Genomic DNA, 23,894 nt, shown 5'->3' on the forward strand with positions numbered 1-23,894 from the left:
TTATATTAATTATTTTTTTCTTTTATCAATAAATAAATTACATAATCACATACCTAAAAACTGTATTATAAATTTTTTATCATTATAAATATAAATATATTATAAATGTAATATTATTAAATCATAAAAAACTTATTAAAATTACCAAAAATCACTTGATTGAAAAAAAAATCTATTTTTTTTTTTTAAAACAATATACTTTTGACTGTTTACAATCTTTTAAATCCATTTAAAATTATTTTATCAGTCAAATTTATATCACTAATCCTTCAAACTATAATTGTATGTGCAATTTGAAAGTTCATTAATACATCAAAATCAAACAGCATTAAAAGAAGTTTTGAGAAAATTTTCGAGATAGACTGTAAATAATAAAAAAAAATCATTAATAATCTAAGAAATTAATATTTTAATTATATTTATTTTATTTTTAAATTTAAAATATTATTATAATAGGTTCTCAAATAGATGTGGTTTACGTAATTTTCTCCACCAGATAATATCCAATTATTCATACGTCACTTACTTTAAATCAAACTATATGTATATAGGAAGTAGGGAAGTAGAAAATGGGTGTAGCTAATTGGAAGATAGAAAAAAGAAAAGAAAAACACATGTAATGGGTGCTAAAAGCTGTGCAAAAGAACCCCACATGTAATATATATTAGGCTAATGTTTGTAAATTAATGAGAAAAGTAGGTTTATTCTTTTTTAACTCAGGTACAGATTGAATTGAGTTCTCAAATAAGTCCACATTCATCCTTTCTTCATCTGTATATAAACCATGCTTGCCAAAGTTCAATAGAGAGTGATTTGTTTTCAAGCACAAGGGATTTGAAGAAGACGATAGCTAGGTATGGAATGGAAGAAGTGTTATTTGGATGTGATATTGGTGCCCTTAGGATTTCTTATGAGCTTTGGCTACCATTTCTGGCTCTGGCACACTGTTCGAACTCATCCACACACAACTATCATTGGCATCAATGCTAGTGGAAGACGCAATTGGGTTGCTGCCATAATGAAGGTATCTTAATTTACCTCTTCCAACTTTGGAAGTTCATAACTTATGTAAAACAAAAATGATCTAAAATTGTGTTAAATTGATCACAGAACCAATATGGATCAAAATTCATGTTTTGTTCAATGTAAAACTAAATATCTAAAATTGTGTGTACTTGTCTTTTTCTTAGCACTTGATGAACGTTCTTTTAGTAGGTTATTAGCAAACTAGTATTAGGATTTTCACTTCGAATAAGAAGAGAATAATGAAGTGATTAAAAGTGAAAGTATTTTGTTTTCCTTTCCCACTAAGATTTTTTTCTTAACTTACTGATGTTCTTACTAGATAAACAAAGCAAGATTGTTCTTATATTCATGCAATGCAAAATGCTTTGGAACGAGACGTAGATAATGTGCATGCAAATCTACATGTTAAGTATATTAAAAAAGAAAGCAAGACTTGTGACATTTCAAATCTGTCGATCACACTTTTTAATTTTAGCTTTTATATTCAAATTTTTACCCTTATTTAGAATTTCATAAACTATTTTATTATCTATTCTCAATTAGTAAATAAATATTTTTACCACGTATTTTCATCTTTTTCTTGTTTGTTTTAATCATAGACTATTTCTATCAATCTACCCAAAAGATTTCAGAGGCATCTTTTTAAAAATGGTTCATGAATGTTATGGGTATATTCTTCAATCTCCACTCGTGTTTCTTCAGACTTTAATGGTTATTACCAATAGGTTATGTCCTTAATAAGTGCACCAAATAAATAAATCAGTAACAAGGTGTGAGTCTTCATCCTGCAAAGATAATAATGAAATATATTTTGTGATACTTTTTGACTTTTTTCCAAAATTGGCGTGTCTTATATCCCCATCAAAGTTTTGCCAAGTATCTATGATTAATCGCATTTGCAAATGGCTACACATGTAGAAAACTCATTTTAGTGCATGAACAAAGTGCATGTCTAGCTTTGCACTTTTCATTACCAAGTACAGTTTCACTTAAAAACTAAGGGTCATGGTCATTATTTTCTTCCACTAGTTTTATGGTACACTGAATTGTGACCCAATTCATAGAATGAGCACACACGCATGACAATAATTCAAGAATGATTAACTTGTGGCAGGACAACGACAAAAAAAACATCCTAGCTGTTCAATCACTTAGGAACACAATCATGGGTGCAACCCTAATGGCCACAACCTCTATTCTCCTATGCTCAGGCTTAGCAGCAATCATAAGCAGCACCTACAGTGTGAAAAAGCCACTTGAGGACACAGTTTATGGGGGGCATGGAGAGTTCATGATATCACTAAAATATGTGACTTTGCTCTCCATTTTCCTCTTCTCATTCTTCTGCCACTCCTTGTCCATAAGGTTCATAAACCAAGTGAACATCCTCATCAACACCCCACAGGACCCCATGTCCTTAGTGACTCCTGAATATGTGAATGAGATATTGGAGAAAGGCTTCCTTCTAAACACTGTTGGAAACAGACTCTTCTACGCTGCACTTCCTCTTCTGCTTTGGATATTTGGCCCTGTCTTGGTCTTCTTGTGCTCTCTCACCATGGTTCCAGTGCTTTACAATCTTGACTTTGTGGTTAGTTCCAAGGGAAAAATGGACGTAAATGAAAATAGACATTTTGTATGAACTGATCAAATGTAGAAGTTAACTGAGTTAAGTAAATTGAAGTTACTCTTTGTAATAAAATGATTAAAAACATGTTGCATCTTCTGCTTCTACCCTTCTAAGATGGTATTCCAAGGGATTTTGACTGTGTTCAATAATGTGGGTTTGGGATAATGCAAATCATATGTAGTTTAACTACTATGTCGGATTTCGATTTACTTTGTGCTTTTGCAAAACCATATAGTATTGCATTATTTTCTCCTATAATGGTTCAAGTATACTTCCTTATTCTTTAATTCATTATTCTATCACTCCAACTAACACTAATCAGTATGAGAAGGGTATAAGAGTGTTAATATAATGTTTTTCATATTTATTTGTATCTATTTAGAGAAATAGAAAAACAAAACAAAAAAACTCATTGTAGATTGCATTGTATTATATTTAAATATCATTTTAAGATATTATTAGAATTTATCTTACGTTTATTGAATTTATTATATATCTTTTTGATAATTACTGAGTCTTGAATTTACAATGTGAGAGACTATATTAAGATTTTATATTAACTAAAAATATAATCAAAATTATAGTATATAAATAAATATTAATTTTATATTATAAGTCAAATTTTTAAATACTAGAAGAAAATGAAATAAAAACTAATTTATATTAATTTTTATATTTAAACACTACAAGAAAATCAAGAAATAGAAACTAATTTTAGAAAAAAAATAATTAGTTAAATTAAATATCATTTTATAAACTAACAAAATTGTTGGTTTTTAAATTAGTTTATATTATTGTTAAATAATTTCTAAATTGATATTTAATTATCTACTAAGGTTTTAAGTACCAGTTATTTAGATTCTAAATTTGGTAGCAAAAACTTTGTTGTTAATTAGATAACAATTTAGAAACCATTTAACAATAATAAAATTAATTTAGAAACAAAAAAAAAATAGTCTCAAAAGTAGTCTCTATTTTAATCACTATAGCAACTAATTATTTTTTGTTTTTATTTCATGATTTTTTTGTTGTGAAATATCATTTTAAGATATTTTATAATTTATCTTAGGTTTATTGAATTTATTATATAATTTATTATATTATGTTAATTAGCCGTTCAACTAGAGGCAAGTGGCAAATTCTATTTTGTGCTACTTGTTGTACTCTTTATTTATGTTCTACTTTCTTGATAAATGGTTGTGAATTACCATATTTAATTTTATGCAAAAGGGAGTTTTAATGGACAACTAAAAACCTCCTTTAATCATTATATTGGGTTCATCTATAAAAATAAGATATTTTTTCAATAAAGACTTATAATCATTATTGTATGAGACTCTTAATGATGATTGTAAATACAATTAAGATCAAAATAAGAATAATCGAGTTATAATTATGATACGGGTATATAATTTTTATATGTTGTCACTAAAAAAAATTAAATATAAATTAATTTTAGAGATTAAAATAACGAATTATTATTTAATTAAATTAGAGATCAATTTATAAAAAAAAATATATTAGTATTTAAAGTAATTTCTATTATTAATAAAAATATATAAAATAGTTTTTAAATTAGTATCTAACCATTATTTAAATATGAAGAAAATTAGCAATACAGTTTCACAATCTCAAAATAAGGGTTTTTGAAGCATTGAAGAGACGAAATACATGGTGAAGTGACGGTGATGAAATGTGAAGAGGAAGAACAATACACAGTTTCAGAATTTTAAATTAGGATTTTGGAGGCATTGAGGAGGCGTAAGACACGACGGTAGTAGCAGCCAAGGAAGCTTGTGTGCGCTTGCATATGTTGGAAGGGTCAACAGTGAAGGCGTTTGCTCACGCATTGGTGCATCACAGCTTGGTACTTCTCGATTTCTTCCTCTCCGTATTCACTCACTTTGCTTTTTGACTCATTGTTAGAGTTTCTGTTGTTCCTCTTGTGCTTGAGAAATGTGAAAGAAAACGCACTAGAATTGAATTTGTTGAATTTGCAGCACTTGGGCTATGTAGAAAGAATATCAAATAGCACCAGACAACAGTTTTTAAGATGTTTTTATATTCTTTATCTCTCACAGTATTCTTATATATCACTCTTTGCCTAAAAAAAGTAATCATTCATAAACTCACATTTCACCCCTCTCCACTCTTTTTTAATAAAACTTATCAATCTTTCAACTTTCCTATCAATTAAGTGAGAAAAAATAAAATAAAATTTTAAAATTAAAAATCTGCTTATTTAATAAAGAAGAATATCAGTTTAAAATAGAAAAGTAACGAATCTTTCCACCTTCTTGCACCCATCTCTCCACCCTCTTGCACCCATCTCTCCACTCTCCACTATTCTATCAGTTAAGTGAGAACAAATAAAATAAAATTAAAAAATTGTTTTATTAACTTCTAAAATTATAAAATGTCCAAATAACCAAAATAAATTAATAAAACAAAATATTAAACAAGAATAAAATAGAAAAACAATTTAGAGCAATTAAAGTGGGGAATCCCTTTATATATAGGTATAAAGGTATAAATATATTTATTTAAATATAAATTCATGTGTATTTATATGTATGAGAGATATGGTTTCAAAAGAGTTGAGGAAGGAGAGATAAAATAAGAGAAAAAAAATTAAAAAACTTCTCTACATTCAAAACTGCTTCTGGTTTTAAATAGGAGACTTTCCTGCCAGTTTAGAAAAAACAAATAAAATAAAATTTTAAAATTAAAAAACTACTTATTTAATAAATAAGAATATCAATTTAAAACAGAAAATTAACCAATCTTTTTACTCTTTTGGTATTGAAAACAAATTAAAATTAACGTAACAATTTCTTCACTGTAAATTAAGTGAGAACAAATAAAATAAAATTTTAAAATTGAAAAACTGTTTTATTAACTTCTAAAATTATAAAATATTTAAATAATCAAAATAAATTAATAAAATAAAATATTAAGTAATCATAAAATAGGAAAACAATTGTGAAAAATCTTCTTTATATAGGTATAGATAATAATTCAGTACTAAATAAATTTAAATTTTAAAAACAAAAATCAAATCGAAACTTTAAATAAATCCAAACAGCAAAAGATGATAACTTGACTCCTTTATTTTTTATTTTTAATATTCTGGGCTTAAGCCCAATTTTTAACTTTGGTAGCCCATCTCACTCGGTGCATTTAAAGTTTTGAATTGTGTACAGTGACCGACATTGCTTTCTCCCTGGGTCGTCGTTTTTTCCTCTTCTACTCTCTCTTAGGGTTGGCACCCTTCTATTTTTTCCCAAACCAATCTGCGCAATCTTAATTCTCTCATAGCCTCTGCAACAAAGGAATTCTACGGTGCGCCCGATAAGGTAACGGTGTTTCGTTCCTTGATCCCTCTTTTTTTCTTTTTCAGATTTGATTTCCAAATCTTATTTGCTTTCAATTATTGCTCTTATGTATGCCGATTTATGAACACGATTTTTATGTAAGTTGAAAATTTTTATTTTCTGCTTTCTCTATGTACGATTATTTATGGTTGCGTCAAAATTATATTTTCATTCATCTTTGATTAAAATAGTGTATGTTCCAATAGATAGGTTTTGGATTATGACTCGTGAGGAGAGAGATAGCCGCAATTTTTTTTTATAGAGGATGAGTTGCATGCAGACTACGAAGGTTCGTTGTAGCTATGAACTCTGTGCATCAGTTATTGCATAGTCTTTTTGGGAGTCCGGAGACTTACTTGGGATATGAGAATCAATGTTAGCAGTGTTGAAGTGAGAGTTGGTTGGAGAACTCAGTGGGTTATGAGAATTAGCAATGTTAAAGTGAGGTTGTGATTTCATAGGGAGTGTTATTTTGAGTCTCAGCTTTTAGTGATTATGTTCTCCATGAAACTATGAGTTAGAGCTTCAATCTGAAAGTGGCATAAGAGGACTGGGGCCACTACAGTACAATATTGGGGAAGACAAATTTTTCTTAAAATCAAGATAGAATATTTCATTCTAAGATAATACTAGTTATCCAAGGTTGTTTTCATCCAGCATCAAGCTTTTCATTATTTTTTTTGGGTTGTTAAATCTGGGATGATCTTCTGTGATGATTTTTCACGAATATCCCTTCATTAGTGCATTTATACCCTAATAAAGTTTAGGCTTAAAGAAATCAGTACTGTTTGTCCCTAATATTCAGTTTAAAGTAAATGAATGGGATTTAGAATATTATTTGGAGGTACCAATCTCGACACCATAGTAGGTGTTATCTTATGGGGATGAAAATCATAACTTATTCATTTTACAGACATAATTGAGCCTAAACTTCATTATCTTTAAAACTGCCATTGACCAACCAATTGTTAAACATTGGAATTGAAGAGGTCTACGTGTTTGCTTCTAACTTATTTGCTCAAAACTGTTTTTACTAGGAGCAACTGTTGCTATTTTATTACATACTATTATTGTATCTTCCTATTTTTTTCAATGCTAATTCGACAGAATGAATTAATGATTTCCACTCACCAATTAATTGATAGTAATGTGAAGTTCCTAGTTTTGAATTGTCCTCTGCATTTACTAATGTTTTCTTGTAGAGGTTTCTCAAAGCAGGAGCAATGTCTTCCTCTCATCTTCCTGCCACTACCGAGTCAATTGCTCTGGCAAATGAGGCCGCAAAGCCAACTGAGGCCATCTCCATTCTTTATCGGGTACTTGATGATCCTTCTTCTTCACCAGATGCTCTGCGAATGAAAGAGCAAGCAATCACACTCCTCACTAAGCATCTCACGGAAGAGAATAGGGGAGAGGATCTGCGCAGCCTTCTCACTCAGTTGAGGCCATTTTTCTCATTGATACCCAAGGCAAAAACTGCAAAGATTGTTAGAGGAATAATTGACTCAGTTGCTAAAATACCAGGAACGTCTGATCTACAGATTGCACTCTGTAAGGAAATGGTGCAATGGACTCGTGCTGAAAAGCGTACTTTTCTGAGGCAACGAGTGGAGGCAAGACTTGCGGCACTTTTGATGGAAAATAAGGAGTATTCTGAAGCTTTGACTCTTCTTTCTAGCTTGGTCAAAGAGGTTAGGAGACTAGATGATAAACTTCTTCTTGTAGACATAGATTTGCTGGAGAGCAAGCTGCATTTCTCCTTAAGAAACCTTCCTAAGGCAAAAGCTGCTCTCACCGCTGCAAGAACAGCTGCAAATGCTATTTATGTGCCTCCAGCTCAACAAGGTGCCATAGATCTGCAGAGTGGAATACTTCATGCGGAGGAGAAGGATTATAAAACTGCTTATAGCTATTTCTTTGAAGCTTTTGAATCATTCAATGCTCTTGATGACCCCAAGGCTGTCTTTAGCCTGAAATATATGTTGTTGTGTAAGATCATGGTGAATCAAGCTGATGACGTAGGGGGAATTATTTCCTCTAAAGCAGGACTGCAATATCTTGGGCCTGACTTGGATGCTATGAAAGCTGTTGCTGATGCACATTCTAAGCGCTCCCTTAGGTTGTTTGAAACTGCTTTGCGGGACTACAAGGCACAGTTGGAGGAAGACCCAATTGTCCACAGGCACCTTTCATCCTTGTACGATACCTTACTGGAGCAGAATCTCTGCAGATTGATTGAGCCTTTCTCAAGGGTTGAGATTGCACATATTGCTGAACTTATTGAACTTCCCGTTGATCATGTGGAGCGGAAGTTGTCTCAGATGATTTTGGACAAGAAGTTTGCTGGAACATTGGATCAAGGTGCTGGATGCCTTGTCATATTTGACGATCCCAAGACTGATGCTATATACCCTGCAACTTTAGAGACCATTTCCAATATTGGGAAAGTTGTCGACAGTCTTTATGTTAGGTCTGCCAAGATAATGTCATGAGCTCTCTTGTTATTTTACTCCTTTGTCACATTCATTGTTGCTGTGTTTTCTTCTTAGTGGTGACTAACTTATCATATGTTTCGTTTTATTTTGTTAAACTAAATTCTGGGAAACCTCTCCCGGTTGCTTTGAACGTTTAAATGGGTTTGGTGGCATTGCCAGTTGCCTAACCTTATTATCATAAAAATACATGTGTGCTGCTAGATTATCGCTTTTTTACCGGCTTGAACTGTGGGATGATTGTTAGAATCTTTTGGTATGCGATGCTTATGTGACTTGTGTTAGTTTCGTACAACTACAATAAGAGCATTTTTCATGGCGGGTTTGACAGCAGATGAAACCACCTTTTTTGTGGGTCACCGTCACAGTTCTTGAGTTTTTTTTATTCTTTTCGTGTAAAATTATTAATTCTTAAGGTAAAATTATTAGACATTAAATTATATAATTTCAAGATCTCACTTTGAAAGATCAGCCAAAATAAAAAGGTATAAGCCAACAATGCCATGCTATAACTAAAATGAGGGAAGTGAAATTTTATGTGATACACACATAAATGAAACGACTAGACAACTAAACAAATCATAATATATTATGAAGAATGTTCAGACAAAAGTATGCTTGAGTTACAAGTTTGAAATGTGGTAGTAAATTTTAGAATTTATAAATGTTGTGTTTCTCAAAATGGTGTAACAATTGTTAAATTTAAAAAATATTATATTTCAACCCGAGTTTTACCTATTCAATTTATTTATTGAGTTCTTTTTAATCTTTCTGGATCCAAACAATTCAAAATAATGTGAATATAATATGAAGAGATATAATGACCAATTTTAGAAGAAAATAGATAATAATAAAAAGAAATACTGTAGAAGATTTATTAACTGTCAAACACAATAAGAAGCTACCAAGTCTAGTAAATCAAGACATGGAAGAATAGTGATGAAACAAGGTGGTGAAGAAGGTCATAAATAAATTGTGTATTAATTAATTTATTGAAAATGTGGAATATACTTAAATTCGGATACTAGTTGTTATTTATTCAATTTATTTGTTGATTTTTTTTAAGCTTTTTGGATCCAAACAATTCAAAGTAATATGAAGATATAGAACAACCAAGTTTAGAAGATAATTGATAGATAATAATAATAATAATAAGATATGTAGTAGAAGACTTAATAATAGACGAAAACATAAGAAGCTACCAAGTCTAGTAAATGAAGGCAAGGAAGAATGGTGATGAAATAATGTTGTGAAGAAATTCATGAACAAATTGTGCATTGCCTACTTTCCTGAAAGTGTGGAATATACTCAATTTTAATTAATAACTATTGTATTTGTGGACCATGTTGTATAACATAATTATTCAAGATGAATGATTTATAATTATAAACATTGTTATGATTAAATAATTAACTATATCATATGAACTTTAAAAGATGAGCTAGTATTGCTTTAAAAAGTTGTAATCAAAATTAATTTGTTATTTTATGTTATGTATTATTCTTTGTTTTCAATATTTATTGTTGTATTTATTTTAATGTTAACAAAAAATTAGTACAATAAATTTGTTTTTAAAATTTATTATGACCTCAATTTTTTTTTAATTCAAAATATATGAATTTAAAATAATAAATATCTGAAACAATATATAAGATTCAGTTTAAATTTTAAGAGTTCACCATTTTAGATTAATTTTTTTTTATAGTTTTTGAGGTTGATGTGACATATTGCTATACACTTAAAAACATGTAAGAAAGTTTACCTAGCAAAAGCTTTAAGAATTATTATGATCAAATGAATTTTCATTTATTATTAATTTCATAGAATAAAAAGTTATATATATATATATGTATATTAAAAAATTAAATTAGTTTAACAGGGTAATAAATAAGTTTTTAAAGAAGATAATACATAAGTTTTACAAAATTAATTTATGTATAAATTGATTTAATTTTTTTTAATTGGCTAATATCTCTTACGCGAGATTTGAACATGTTATTCAATCTAGGATTAATTGTGTCTTGTGATTTTTGTTTTCATAGTTTGTGGAATAAGTCATCTTAGTCTTTTTCACGTCAATGGTCAATCAAATTCTCATTTTTAGAAAATTAATTAAATTTAGCCTAATATTTAATTATTGTTAAATCTCTAATGGTTTTTACCTGACGAATTTTATAGACCAAATTTTTTGTTGAGATTTGAACCTATTAGTAAATGAAAAACAACATTATAAAAGTAATAAATAATAATTGTTACTCTTTAATACTATTTAACTTATTATAATTTATAATTCATCTTAAATAAAAATATTAAAATTATGTTTTGGCATTGAACTTTTTTTTTAATTTTCAACTAATATTTAAGAATGAGGTCAGTGTGTTATTATTACATAATTTGGAAGTGATACATAAATAAAATTCATGTTACTTAAAACTGTTAAAAATTTAATATAAATTAAGCGTTATAATAAATTTCATTAATTATAGTAGTAAAAGAAATTGATTTAAAAACTAAAACTGAATAGACTTTAATCATTCATTTAATGAATTAACACATTGAACCAGGAACATTAATAAGCAAGTAGTTAGCTCAACCCTTAGGAAAGGACAATTATTATAATTATAAAAATATAGATTGCATTTAGAAAGATACATATAATTTATTTTACTAGTACCTTTAAAATTTTATTTTAAAGAAAATTTAAAATAAATTTATGAGATATTGATATTTTCTTAAAACTTGAAAAATACCAGAAAGTTTAAAAATAATTTTATTAAAGGCAAATTTTTATGAAAAAAAGACTAAGATAATAGGATGGAAGCAGTATGTGTTCCACCAAACTTTCATAAAATAATAATAATAATAAAAGTTACTAATCATTTTCTAAGCTTACGTGTTCCCGTTAGTTTATATTAGTATTAAGTTACACTCAAAGTAACTTAATTAATTTAATAATATTTATTAAATATAACTTTAATTATTAATTCTTAAAAATAATGTGTTAGGAACTCACTAGTAGATTCTAATTTGATAATTATTATTTTCTTAATACATATTTCAAATTGGTAGGTGAAGATCATGAACCTCCAATTTGTGTTGTAGCGTCAAAAATTGTTTTTTACGTCATCAATCTGGTCTAAAACATTGTGGTGGTCCAATTGAGCATGTGTTTGTAGTTCATAGTAGCTTCCAATAAAAGTACAATGCTCCTCATCACAACTACAATTACGTTTCTTCTCATCCGCTGACTTACTATTCATGTAATTTACATCCGACGTCTTTGTTCGTTTAGAACGTTCAAAGCAATTTGAATGTAACTCACTTGTATTACATAGAAAAGGACGACATCCATCCAAATTACAAGCTAATTAGATAGGAATCCACTAATAATGAGATTCTATTGTTATTAAATTAATTGTATAAAATTGCGTACAATAATTACGTATAATTTGATAATTATTATTTCATTTGCACCCACCTCTCAAGTTTCAAGTTGGTAGGTGAAGATGATGAATCCCCAACTTATGTCGTAGCGTAAAAAACTGTTCCTTACATCATCAATCTGGTCTAAAGCATTGCGGTGCTCCAGTTGAACATGTGTTTGTAGCTAAGAGTAGCTTCCTATAAGAGTACAATGCTCCTCATCACAACTATGTTTCTTCTCGTCCACTGATTCACTATTCATGGAATTTGCATCCGACGTTTTTTTCGTTTAAAACGTTCAAAGCAATTTAAATGTAACTCACTTGTGTTACATAGAAAAGGATGAGATACATCCGATGAACACCGTAGAAGTACACAATTATGTGGAACTTCCATACAAATAGGGCAAATTATATCTTCCAAATTATTTGAAATTATTCCAAATTGTCCCTACCTTAGAAGATAAAGGAGCTTTGAAATTATTTGGGAATAGGTTTTTGAATAAGTGTGGGGTGTATCTCATTTTCATAATTTACCTCTTCAGTTTTAAAGAAAAAAAAGGTAGAAAAAAAGGAATACAACAAGAGAAAGAAAAGCAAAGCAAAATAAAGAAAATAAGAATGGATCCTCTAATACATTGAATTAAATCTTGAAATAAAAAGAGGAGTTGAATTGTCATAAATACTTACACTTGTTTTTAGACCTATCCTCCATTGCTCCTTTGTTTTTCTATGGTTTTAAGCCTATTTTCCCCCTTTTACCTACCTTTACCTTAGCCTAATTACATCCCTTATGAAGACCTCTTGATCTTTGATTGCATGTTTTTTCGATTGTTATGAATATTAGAGTCTTGCTAAGCATATGGTAGTGTTTGTCTGCATGGGTGCTGACTGTAAATACAAACCCTAAACTTGAGAGTAGGAGAGTGTCCAGTGAAGTTTTGTCAATTTTGATTCAATTACCTGCTTGTATATTAAAATATAGGAATTTCCATTCACATTTTTCTTGATTTCTTGATTTCTTGAAATTATATCATGTTTGTCATTATGCATTCTTAGAATTTGCTATTTGTTATTTGCACTGTTTTTCTTTTCTTTTTAAACCTTAGAATGTTTTGCCCGGGAGTGCAAAAGGATAAGTGTGGGGGTATTTGATGAGCATATATTTATTCACACACAATAGCCTTAATCATAGACTATTGGACTATAATAATAAATAAATCCATTGTTTTAATTAATATTTTTATAATTAGGTTTATTTGGGCCTTAACTATTATTATTGTTAATTTTGTGTTTTTAGAGTAAATTATCCGGAGGAAGCATCTACCTTTGCGAATGGGCCAAATATGCAAAAGTCCAAGTTGCTTCTTGAACCAAAACAGAAAAAATATTCTGAGGAGAAGAAAGAGAAAATAAAAGCTACAAGATTCCAGAAACAGAATTGGAAGCAAATCTTCTGCAAAATAAAAAGAATTATGGAAAGTGGAAACTGTTTACAAAATCTATACTGCAATATTTTCCTAAGATCCTTGGAACAGAAAAGCCTATAAAATGACACAAGCATCAAGGAGAAAAGGGAGAGCTTCATAGGGTTTTCTTAGTTTATTTTCTTCTTAGTAATTCTTTTGTTTTGCCTCCACATGGAAGGCTAAACCTTTTTGGTTGATTCTTTTGTAATTTCCCATTGAGTTCTGAGGTTTTGTTCAATAAAAGTTTCGATTTTTAATTCTCTATAGCAGTTGTTTTTATTGTTTAATCTCCTGGAAAACTGGTTTTTGTGAGAGGTTGTACTTGAACACATGATTGAGAGTCTTCCTTATCTTAAACTTTGGTTTCTTAGTTAGTTCGCATTGTTCTAATTAATTTCTTGGGCGCATGATTCAAGGGAGAGGAGGTAAGCACTCCCATGGAGTATACGCATGGAACAAAGTGGGTATTGATTAAACTAGTAGACGCATGCTTTACTGGTGAGTTTCAGTTGAATCAGATCGGCGCATGTTCAATCTGGTTTAGCTCTGTTGAAGGATTGAGAAAAGATTAATCTTTAGAGAACCTGTGAAGAATTCAATGGTGGAAGAACTAGGGATCAACTGCTTTTTATTTGCTATTTTAATCTCTTTTATACTTTTTGCACAACTATCTCAAACCCCCTTTTTATCTTTATTGTTATTGCTAACTTTTATTGCCTGCAGATAGATTTTAAACCCTGATCAACTGATTTTACTATTGGATTCGTTGGGAGACGACTTGGGGACATTTGTCCACAATTATACTATCATCTCTCTAGTGTTAGACAAGTCTACGCTAGAATCATATTAATTTGACAGCAAAACGACAGCTATCACCCTTCTCACAAGCAATCATAGAAGTTGTTGTCCCAACAAACTTCGTGACTCCCAAAATTACATTTACAGGTACAGAAGACCCAAAGGGCCTTCCATGCCCAGATGTTGATCTCGGGGGGCACGAACGCCATGCACTGTAAGTTACTCATGGGTACATTTACGGGAACTGCGCTAGTTCATTGGCCTTTCAGATGGAAACATAACTTCATTCGATCAGTTCTCTACTTTGTTCAGGGAACAATTTATTGCCAATCAGACTCCACCCCTTCTCCCTTTCGACCTATTTGAGATAAAGCAAAGGCAGAGAGAATCCTTAAAGGATTTTCTGAACCGGTTTGGAGCATTTGTGGTAGAGTTCAACACCCAGGATGAAGCCATTCTCAAATTTTGTTCACACTTTCTTCTCAAATCTTCACACTTCCACTCTCCACACCCTCAACTTTTCTATTCCTCACACCCTCTAATCCAAGAAGAGTTTTAGATCCTAACTAGCCGAAACCATTTTAATAGAATGACCAAGTTCATTGAAAAGAACATTGGGGTTTGTCTTTTCACATTTTAAAAAAGGACATACATGAAGCATAGGCTAGATAGAAAGGAATATTCCATCATGAGCTGTTGCATTGCCTAGGAACAAGTTCTTTTCTTTCCAAGCTAGCAATTCTAGCTTCATTGATTCTATGATCGGTGGCTATAATGAACGAGTTTTCTTGAGTTTACACTACTTCTTCATAAGAATCCATTAAACTTAGAAGCAAACTTAATTATATCAAATTTTATTTATTTAAGATTTAAATTAACAATCATTTATGTATTATTTTTTTAAGTGACTTATGGAATGAAAGAAATGTGAAATGGAGAGGATCCTTTCCCACAAGTGGGCAGCTTGTGAGTGACATGGTACCTTATCAGATGGGATTAATATGTGGTATATTGGACGATAGCCAAGTGAGATATTTGTTTTTATACAATTACAACAAGAGAAAATGGATAAAGCAACCAAATCCTTTTATACAAAACTAGATACAACAAAAGAAAGAAAGACACCATTTTAAACAGGCATCATTAAAGAGAAATAAAGCAAAGACACAATAACATACCCTGCTAATCTAACAAGACAAGACGTAAAACATAAAGTTGAATCTACTTGGAGTGTACTAGAGAGTCTAATAAGGTGGCCAAATACTCCCACAACTCATGCCATCGCTCATAACTCCGTTCACATTGTTCATGTCGTTGAAACTCATGTCCAAGTTTCCAAGGTCTGAATTCTGTCCACAAACTGTGGCGCCATTGTATGCGCCGTCATTTCCATGCACAGTGATGGTTGGCGAAACATGCGCCATGCGGCGCAGATTAGTAGTGTTCAGTGGCGGGGGTGTGCTCATTTGACACTGTGTAGGAAGAAGCTGATTGTTTAACGTAGTGAAAGAGCCTCTAGTCACCATGTCCTCTGCTAACTTCACCTATAAGAGTATACACAGATTTCAAATTCTATTAACATGTTTTCCCTCAACCCACACTGAAAAAACTATATTAATAAGCTTCCATCAACCTAATACCTTAGCTCTCAAAGCTTCTACGTCTGATTTCAGCACCCGGTTGTTCGTGTCAGCCTCACGAAAATGTTGACTAGCATCATTGAACTGCTTGTATAGGGTTGCGTTTTCCACTTTCAGTTTTTCAACCTAAGAAACCAAAATTCAAAGGAAAACAAAATCAGTATTTCTCGTGCATCTTATATCAAATATTGATTCTTAACTTCTTAAAAAAACGAAAGAGATTGATGTTAAAGCTTGTAACGTTCCATTGTTTTAATATCATTACTAATTTATTTCCCTAGTTGAAGACTTATCAAATACCTGCGACTCTAAGTCAGCCAACTGCGCTTGTTTTCTTCTTCTTGACCTTCTGGCAGAATTGCGATTAGAAACCTTCCTAAAAATCATAATTAAATTTAGAATCTCAGTGACGTTTAAAATCATCCAAGATTGTATTTAAGATAAACTCTTTCATTGACACTTAGGAGGGAAAAAGAGTATATAATCAGTTTATCTTTTTTAATTCAACTTATTTATTTCCTTCTCTAGTGAGGACTTATCTAAATAAGTAGGTTTTATAATTTGACTTACCTTCTAAGACGTTTCAATTCAACTGCATTTGTGCTCTGTTCACAAGGACCATCTTCATCAGATGGCTCAGAAGAGCCACTTGTGGCTCCTTTCATATCATTCTTCCAGCCCTCTGGTTTATTAGCTGACACTGGACTACCAACTGCCCAGTTTCAATTCAATCCAAAATGTTAAATTCCATAATTAAACTATAATTTAACGAGACATAATAGACATATAATTAATGCAATAATTTATAAATATTTTTTGTTTGTATTTCTCTCTATAATTATGATATTTAAGGAATAATATACAAGAGAGATAAACGAGAAAATGTTGTAAACATAATATTACTCTAAATATTATGAGTTAAGGATTAATAATAAATGGGTAAGATGAATGGCTCCTGACATGCAAGAAATAATGGCTATGTAGTGCTCATACCAGTAGCAGTCCCACAAATGGAAGACCGGGAATCAATTGTAGCAGTGATGGTAGAATGCTTGGGAGTTAGGTTTTGTGAAGAAAAAGGGTCTGTTAGTCCACAAGTTGAAAATGAAGTGATAGCATCCTGCAATTACAAAAGGATATGGTTAAGCTAGCTGGATTTTTGTACATCATTTTAGACACTAAAACTATCTTTTTCCTTTTTTTTATCACTTTGTCCTGGCAGACTTTTTTTTATTCTTTTTCTTCTTTACATGCAAAACAGCAATGGAGCACATGCACCAAAAATATGCCACAGGGAACTAAAAAAGCAGTATTCCAATAACTCACAGGTTCAAACGGGGTCCACTGAGATAGAGGCAATAATATCAAAGATTTATAAAGAAATCTATCTTTGTACTTGTGTTTTTGAAGAAAAATATGACGCCATTATATTAAAAAAATGAAGAAAGTATTTCATTTAATTATTTGTGATTTTTTAGTTTAATATTTAGGAACTTGTCAACCAGATATACATTAAGTTGATTGTGGTCGAGTAATTGAACTACATATATGTTTTTTACTAATACGATCCATCATGCATTAATTTTTTTTTTATTTTTTTTACAATTTCCACTATTTGAAAGCAGTAATTAAAGATGTTTTCAAAGCTAATCTAAAGTCTAAACAAATTATGATATAAAGGTTAATTTTTCAAAATGAAGTCGAGACAAGGGGTTAACTTTTCTAACTTGCTTCTCAACTTAGTTGAGTTTCACACGTACGAAACTTCACTAACTCCTCCAACTTAGTACATGAACCAATGATCATTAGACTTGATTGGATTTTACTAAAACAAATCTGAAAATTTTGTTAAAACTTAAAATATTTAAATTGATGCACGGTTACTTAAGTGTTTTTATGTATAAAATATCTTTGTATTAATTACTTGTTTAATAAGTCTAGTGTTTTTATGTATAAAATATCTTTGTATTAATTACTTGTTTAATGACCCTAATAGATCACACTAATGTATTACCTACTTCTTCTTAATGATAATTTAGTTTCACTGACTTTGGTTTGAGCGTTAATGATTATATGTGTCGATCGATCAAGCCCGATCATCTCGGTCAGGAAGACCGAACCACATCAGCGTCAGCCTGTGGATCAGCCATACCAGTACATATATTGATATAAAGGGTTAAACATTTTTACTTGAAACATATTTCTTTAGAAAATGCAGTATTATTTTTTACAAGTATCCGTCAAAATAGAAACATATGAAGGCTTCTGCACCAACCAAACATAGAGTGGTAGATCGTGTTATTCCTATTTGCCACTTGACCAAAACTAGAATATACGTTATTGCTATTTGCCAGAGACTTGTAACCCATGGATTTCAATTCTTTTTAATTTATTGATTATGAAATATTTCATGGCGCCAGGCGCAAATTTAGGCCAATGGTACAAGCTTTTAATCACAGAATAATTTGATAGTATCATATAATATTAAATTAGGCAAAAAGAGTTCCAAGAAAAAAGTTGAGAAGCGATTACAAATATGTAAAAGGTTTAGCATGTAATTTTAATGTAGTATTGTCTACCTATACACATAAAGATGAGACAAAAAGTTAAAAAAAAAAAAAAACAAGGGTTTTTCTTTATGTATTTGTAAAATATTATTTATGAACCGAACAATTTTCATGACAGTCCACTTGAATAGACAACAAATATTAACAAACTTGGAATATTAATTTAAAACCATGAAAACCACCTACCGCATTTGGATTAAAAATAGTTTCGTGTTATTGTTGTTTGATTCGTCACTTTTTATGGTACATTTGTTTTTGGTAATTGCCTCGTCACTTTATAGAAAGCTTTTCCACAGTGTTGTTTTCTTTTTAATCTGCGGGCGGAGGTAAAACTAGTTCTATAAAACAACAGAACTAAATCTAGTTATAAAATGTTTCAATAATTTTCTTACAGTTATTCTTTATTCATGTTCGTTATATCACTTGTTTTATACACTCCCTTAAGCATGAACTATTATACAATTATGCACGAAACAATATTACCCAATAATAATAATAATAGATTTTTTGGATTGATGCATTAAGGAAAGTCGTGGCCGCTATTGTAATACTAATCATTGAACTGAGCTAGAACTCTATCTGCGAAATAGGTTATTCAATCGTTACTTTTCTTTTTGAAATTTTTTAAAATGTTGATGAAAAACTAATTGACAAGCAAAAGAAGATACATACACGATTAGACAGGTAAAATTATTTACAAAATAAATTTATAATGAGCAGTGACACGATTGGCTTGTGATACTGTGGGTGCACACAGGGCAGTTGCAAATAGAAAGAACAGCATGGGATGGGACCCACTCCGAAGGAAGAAAGACAAGAAACAAAATTAAAAAAGAAAGCGCAATATCAAAGTCCTGCGTTCACACAAGTTCTAAACACAACCCAAGAATGATGCAGTCCACATCACCATGTCTTCTTCACGAACAACTTCACTGCCTCCACCTTCACTCACCCACTCATACCTCCCACTGTTTTTTTTTTTCTTTTCCTTTTTTGGAGAAAGTAACTTTCCTTTCACCTTCACAAATCACTTCACAATAATCAGTGCCAGCCACAACACTATTTCTCTAAACATCTTTAAACATCTTTCTCTTCTCCTAAGGATTTGTAGACTAACAAACTATAATGAATTCAACTACAAGATAAATTTAATTAAACATATCTCGATTTCAATTCAATTCTTGTGTGAAAAAGAAACACATAATTATTATTAGTTTCTGTTTATCGATACGTTCAGTCTTTCTGTTATTACGGTTAAGGAGGCGTTAGGCGCACGCAGACTACTTGATAGGGAGAACGGTAAGAGGTTTTGAGTTTTCCACGGCAAAAGATGGCGCGACGGTGTTTTTCGTTGTGTGTGTGTGTGTGTGTGTGTGAGAGAGAGAGAGAGAGAGAGAGAAGACTGACCGGTAATAGGTTTTGGAACGCGGCGAAGACATCGGTTCCGGCGAGGTTCAGATACCGGAGCTCATCGAGATTAGGAAAGTCATTATCGAGATCGGACTCCGTCGTCGTCATCCGTCGGAAGCAGCCGTGGCCGGAGAAAACCGACGACGGCGAGAGAGATTGTTGAGACGCAGCCAGAACGTGGCCGGAGAGAAAGCGTTAACAGTAGGAGAGAGAATTGGGAGGGAAAAGGGAATGAGAGTAGCAGCTTCAGGGGTATAAATAGAAACCCAATATCAATACACAAATTTTCATTAAAAAAAAGAAAGGAAAAAAAAAAAAGATTGGGCGGCACTTGACGTTGAAACGTACCAGAAAGTTTTTTTTGGTGATTGAAATCACGAAAGTGACCTAATCAGTCACGTGTAATTACGTGTTTCAACGGTGACTAGGGATTTTTCTAGAATCGAATCTGGACCGTCTATCCAGAATCAGGAAGAGTTCTATACTGACACGTGGCATGGTGAAAATTACAGGTGGGGCTAAATTATATTTCTACTTTATTTCTTGTGTACAGCCTTTAGATTTGGGTCCCTATAGGATTATAACATTATATTATAAAAAAATTAATATATGCGTGATAAATTCATCAATCTTGTTGTTGTATACTTTTCTCTAACAATATTATTAATATAGGATTATTTTGAACTGTTTAAACAAATTGTGGTATTTATAAAACTATACTACATTAAATTTTTTATTTCGTTTTTTAATAGAGAGGGAATAAAGGGTGTAGGGTAGGAATAGGATTCACCAGTCCAAACTTGAAAATTCGAAATGAACTATGATGACTTTTGTAAAGAATAATAATGGGACGCTTTTTATGTTGTTGTCTTTCACATTTATATAAATAGATTGTTTTTTAATAATGTTTATGTGAATTATGATAGAGTTAACACTGCATTTGAGGTATTATCCGTTTTGAATATTGGTATTCTGTTTTATTTTATTTAAAAAAACGTTTTCGTAAGTTGAGGAAGAAAAGAGTATATAAACTGCCATTGACCTCAACTCTTGAACGAAATGAGAGTATATTGACGTCCAGAAACAAATAAAAAATAAAAATAATTAATTTTGGGTGGCTAATGGAGTAATAATGAGAAATTTGTACTTGTAAATTTATTGATGGCTTGTTGAGGGCGGTTTGACTTTGATGAGCAACAAGTGGCCATGGAATTTCATTCTGTGAAAATGGCAAAGGAGAAATGTTATGTTATGCACAACTTGCACCTACTACTCTTGTCTAAAACAGGGAGTAGAAAGAGAAATGCACACACACCCAATATTCTTTCTCTCTATACATATAATATAGAAATTAAAATATGTTGTAAACCAACTTTTGCAATATTTTAAATTATTATCAAATAATAATTTTGCATACATTATGATGAAATAATAAAGTCAATACCAAAACTTTGATATATTTTATATAATATGGATGAAATCGCAATCTGCAAAAGCACGCGCATCATAGCTTTTGTTCTTTGTGTTTCATGAACTGAATATAATTTATAAAGCATGTCTATTCAGGAAGCACTTAATAATGAAGTAGTTGGTGTGACCTATTACGGAATGTAAACATTTAAACAATATTTACCACAGTTGTAAGTCATAATCTTAATCATACCAAAGTTAAAATAATATTATTAATAATAAAGAATTTTAACTCTAGTTCAATTTCATAAAATTAATTTATAATGTGAGGTTGTACTTCCTTACATGTTATAAAATATTTACAATTCTAATCAATGTAGAATCTCCAGCACACTTGTTTCATGTCAACTGGTGTGTAAGTTTAACTATATATATATATATAGTTCGATAACAAGTAACTTGATAAGTTAAACAAGTTTTTACTACGACGAAAACAAATTTTAAATAATTATAATATCATATTAAGAAATAAATAAGTCTAATTAAATCTTATAAAACCAGCTTATAAAATTTATACTAATTTGTATACTATGAAATGTACATAGAATAAATTCTCGTTAAGATAGACTCTAAATGATTTTAATATAATATTAAGAAGTGAATTTTTTATTATTATTCAATATTATAAAATCGACTTATAAAATGAAGTTTACACTCATTTATATACTATTAAATATATACGTGCATATGATCTCTAAGAATATGAATATTTGTTTATTGAAAAATGAAAGTGTTAAAAGATAAATTGATTGTTAAGAATGGTTTGTGTTGCAATATAAAAATGTGTGTAAGGAAAAGAGAAAGATGAAAATGTGGTAAAAGTGTTAATGGCAGTATAATAGTGTAATGAGCCAATAAAATTGCGGTCCAAAACGAAGAAAAGGAAGTGCGACTTTACTTTTGGAAAAGCATTAAAGGCAGTTGTGTTGTGTGTGGGTTGAGGTGACTTTTGCAAGAAGTAGTAAGGAAATGAGCATTGGGAAATAGAAAGTAAAAAAAGTGAGGAAGGGGGGTGTGTTAAGCAATTTAAAAAAGTGGGTTTCTTAAGGAGGAAGGTGTTGTTAAAGTAATGGAGTTTGAATGGGACAAGCACCGACCCAAAGGAAAAAGTTAGGAACATAGTAACATAGATGCTTTATGGGTGGTGTTAGAAAAGCAGGTTAACCCTCACTTTCTCTCAGTTCAAAGGAAAGGTTACTGCTACCTATTTGTTTATTTGCAACTTAACTTTTTCTTCTTATCAACATGCATTACTTAATAATTATCTCAAAAAGTTGATGACCCAGTTACCTTGTTCACATGTTCTAACCAAACTATCTCTGAATAGTTTGTTTGTGCAATGCAAGTGTGTGTTTCTTTGTCTTGTTGTATCTGATGGGGACAAATCAGAGACTAATAACATTGCATTTTGCACTTCTTCCTTTTTACTTCTCATATTCATATTCATACACCTATTCGGATATAAGCCACCTCACAACCTGTGCTGTGTATTTCATTGGCCCAACTTTAATCACGGCACCATTGCATCATTTTTTGTTTATTTTTGGTAGCAGAATCATGGATACTTTTGTTCATATTAGTTAATTTTTTTGTTCTAACAATTGCCACAAAATATTTATACTCTTATTTGTTCAAAAAATTGACTGACTATTGCCAACCAAATATTCTATTTTAATCATATTTTTTTTACAAATTTGATCACAGCTTAAAAACTGAATTCAATGTTCACTAGTGAAAAAAAAAGTTTCTACACATGTACAGACACCGGTAGTGAGAGTTTTGTTACAAAAACACCATATGACAATTTGAAAATAAATCAACGTATAGATTATCTATACTAATGGATTGGATTTTGGATTCATATTTTTAATAAAAAAAATTTGGATATCCAAATTCATATATTTGGATTGGATTTTAAATAAAAATCCATATTTTTATAAAAAAATAAATAAATTGTATTTTAAATCAAAATTTATGTTTTCTTAAAAAAATTAACATAATATTAATATAATAATATGTAAAAAAATTAGAATATTATATAACTATTAAGAAAATATAATAAAGTTATAATTTAATAAAACTAAAAAAATTAAAGATAACATAATATATAAATTCTTAACATTAAAATATACCTACCTATAATACTTTAATTAAACTTTGAAAATATTATATTAATTTATTATGTACAAAATATTGGATAAATAAAATTATAAAACAAATGTATAAAACTTGATTGCATAATAATGTGTGTGAGTTACACTAACTAAAATTAGAAAAAGTGAATAAGAGGTGCAGGAGATTGAGAGAGAGGTGGAACCAAGAGAGAGAGAACAACTAAAACTTTAAAAAGAAAGTGAATAAGAGGTGGAGGAGAGAGAGAAAACCACAAATGAGAGAAAGTATAGAAAGATGATTTGGGTACCGGTAATAGAGAGAGATTAATTTTAAATATTTGGATTGAAAATCTGAATTTTTTTAATTTTTAAGATCCTTATAAACAAAATGGATATGTTCTCTAAAAAAATATAATAAAATGAGGATAAAACTAAAAACTGGATTTAAATAAATAGATTTTTAATGGATTAGAGCAGTTCAG

General features: G+C 30.5%; 3 protein-coding genes across 4 annotated transcripts; 2 read left to right on the forward strand and 1 right to left on the reverse strand.

The window, feature by feature from the left end:
* The first annotated feature begins 736 nt into the window (after nucleotides 1–736).
* On the forward strand, nucleotides 737–2,911 carry LOC137822911 (uncharacterized). The gene is made up of 2 exons (XM_068627936.2): nucleotides 737–1,024; nucleotides 2,141–2,911. The coding sequence occupies exons 1-2, from the start codon at nucleotides 857–859 to the stop codon at nucleotides 2,666–2,668; spliced, it is 696 nt and encodes a 231-aa protein (XP_068484037.1). The 5' UTR covers nucleotides 737–856; the 3' UTR covers nucleotides 2,669–2,911.
* Nucleotides 2,912–5,832: 2,921 nt separating this feature from the next.
* Nucleotides 5,833–8,725, forward strand: ATS9 (non-ATPase subunit 9). Of its 2 annotated transcripts, none has more exons than XM_068625642.2 (2): nucleotides 5,833–6,012; nucleotides 7,233–8,725. In XM_068625642.2, exon 2 carries the CDS (start codon nucleotides 7,254–7,256, stop codon nucleotides 8,520–8,522), a length of 1,269 nt encoding a protein of 422 aa, XP_068481743.2. In that variant the 5' UTR covers nucleotides 5,833–6,012; nucleotides 7,233–7,253; the 3' UTR covers nucleotides 8,523–8,725. The 2 variants fall into 2 exon arrangements, with proteins under 2 accessions (XP_068481743.2, XP_068481742.2); XM_068625641.2 differs by having other exon boundaries at nucleotides 7,249–8,725.
* Nucleotides 8,726–15,202: 6,477 nt separating this feature from the next.
* On the reverse strand, nucleotides 15,203–20,126 carry LOC137821175 (basic leucine zipper 9). Its single transcript, XM_068625643.1, has 6 exons — nucleotides 19,826–20,126; nucleotides 16,845–16,971; nucleotides 16,422–16,563; nucleotides 16,152–16,227; nucleotides 15,852–15,977; nucleotides 15,203–15,755 (listed from the first exon to the last, which is right to left on the reverse strand). The coding sequence occupies exons 1-6, from the start codon at nucleotides 19,934–19,936 to the stop codon at nucleotides 15,456–15,458; spliced, it is 882 nt and encodes a 293-aa protein (XP_068481744.1). The 5' UTR covers nucleotides 19,937–20,126; the 3' UTR covers nucleotides 15,203–15,455.
* Nucleotides 20,127–23,894: the final 3,768 nt, after the last annotated feature.

Source organism: Phaseolus vulgaris, chromosome 9, assembly GCF_051622355.1.
Source record: "Phaseolus vulgaris cultivar YP4 chromosome 9, ASM5162235v1, whole genome shotgun sequence".
NCBI classification, from domain to species: domain Eukaryota; kingdom Viridiplantae; phylum Streptophyta; class Magnoliopsida; order Fabales; family Fabaceae; genus Phaseolus; species Phaseolus vulgaris.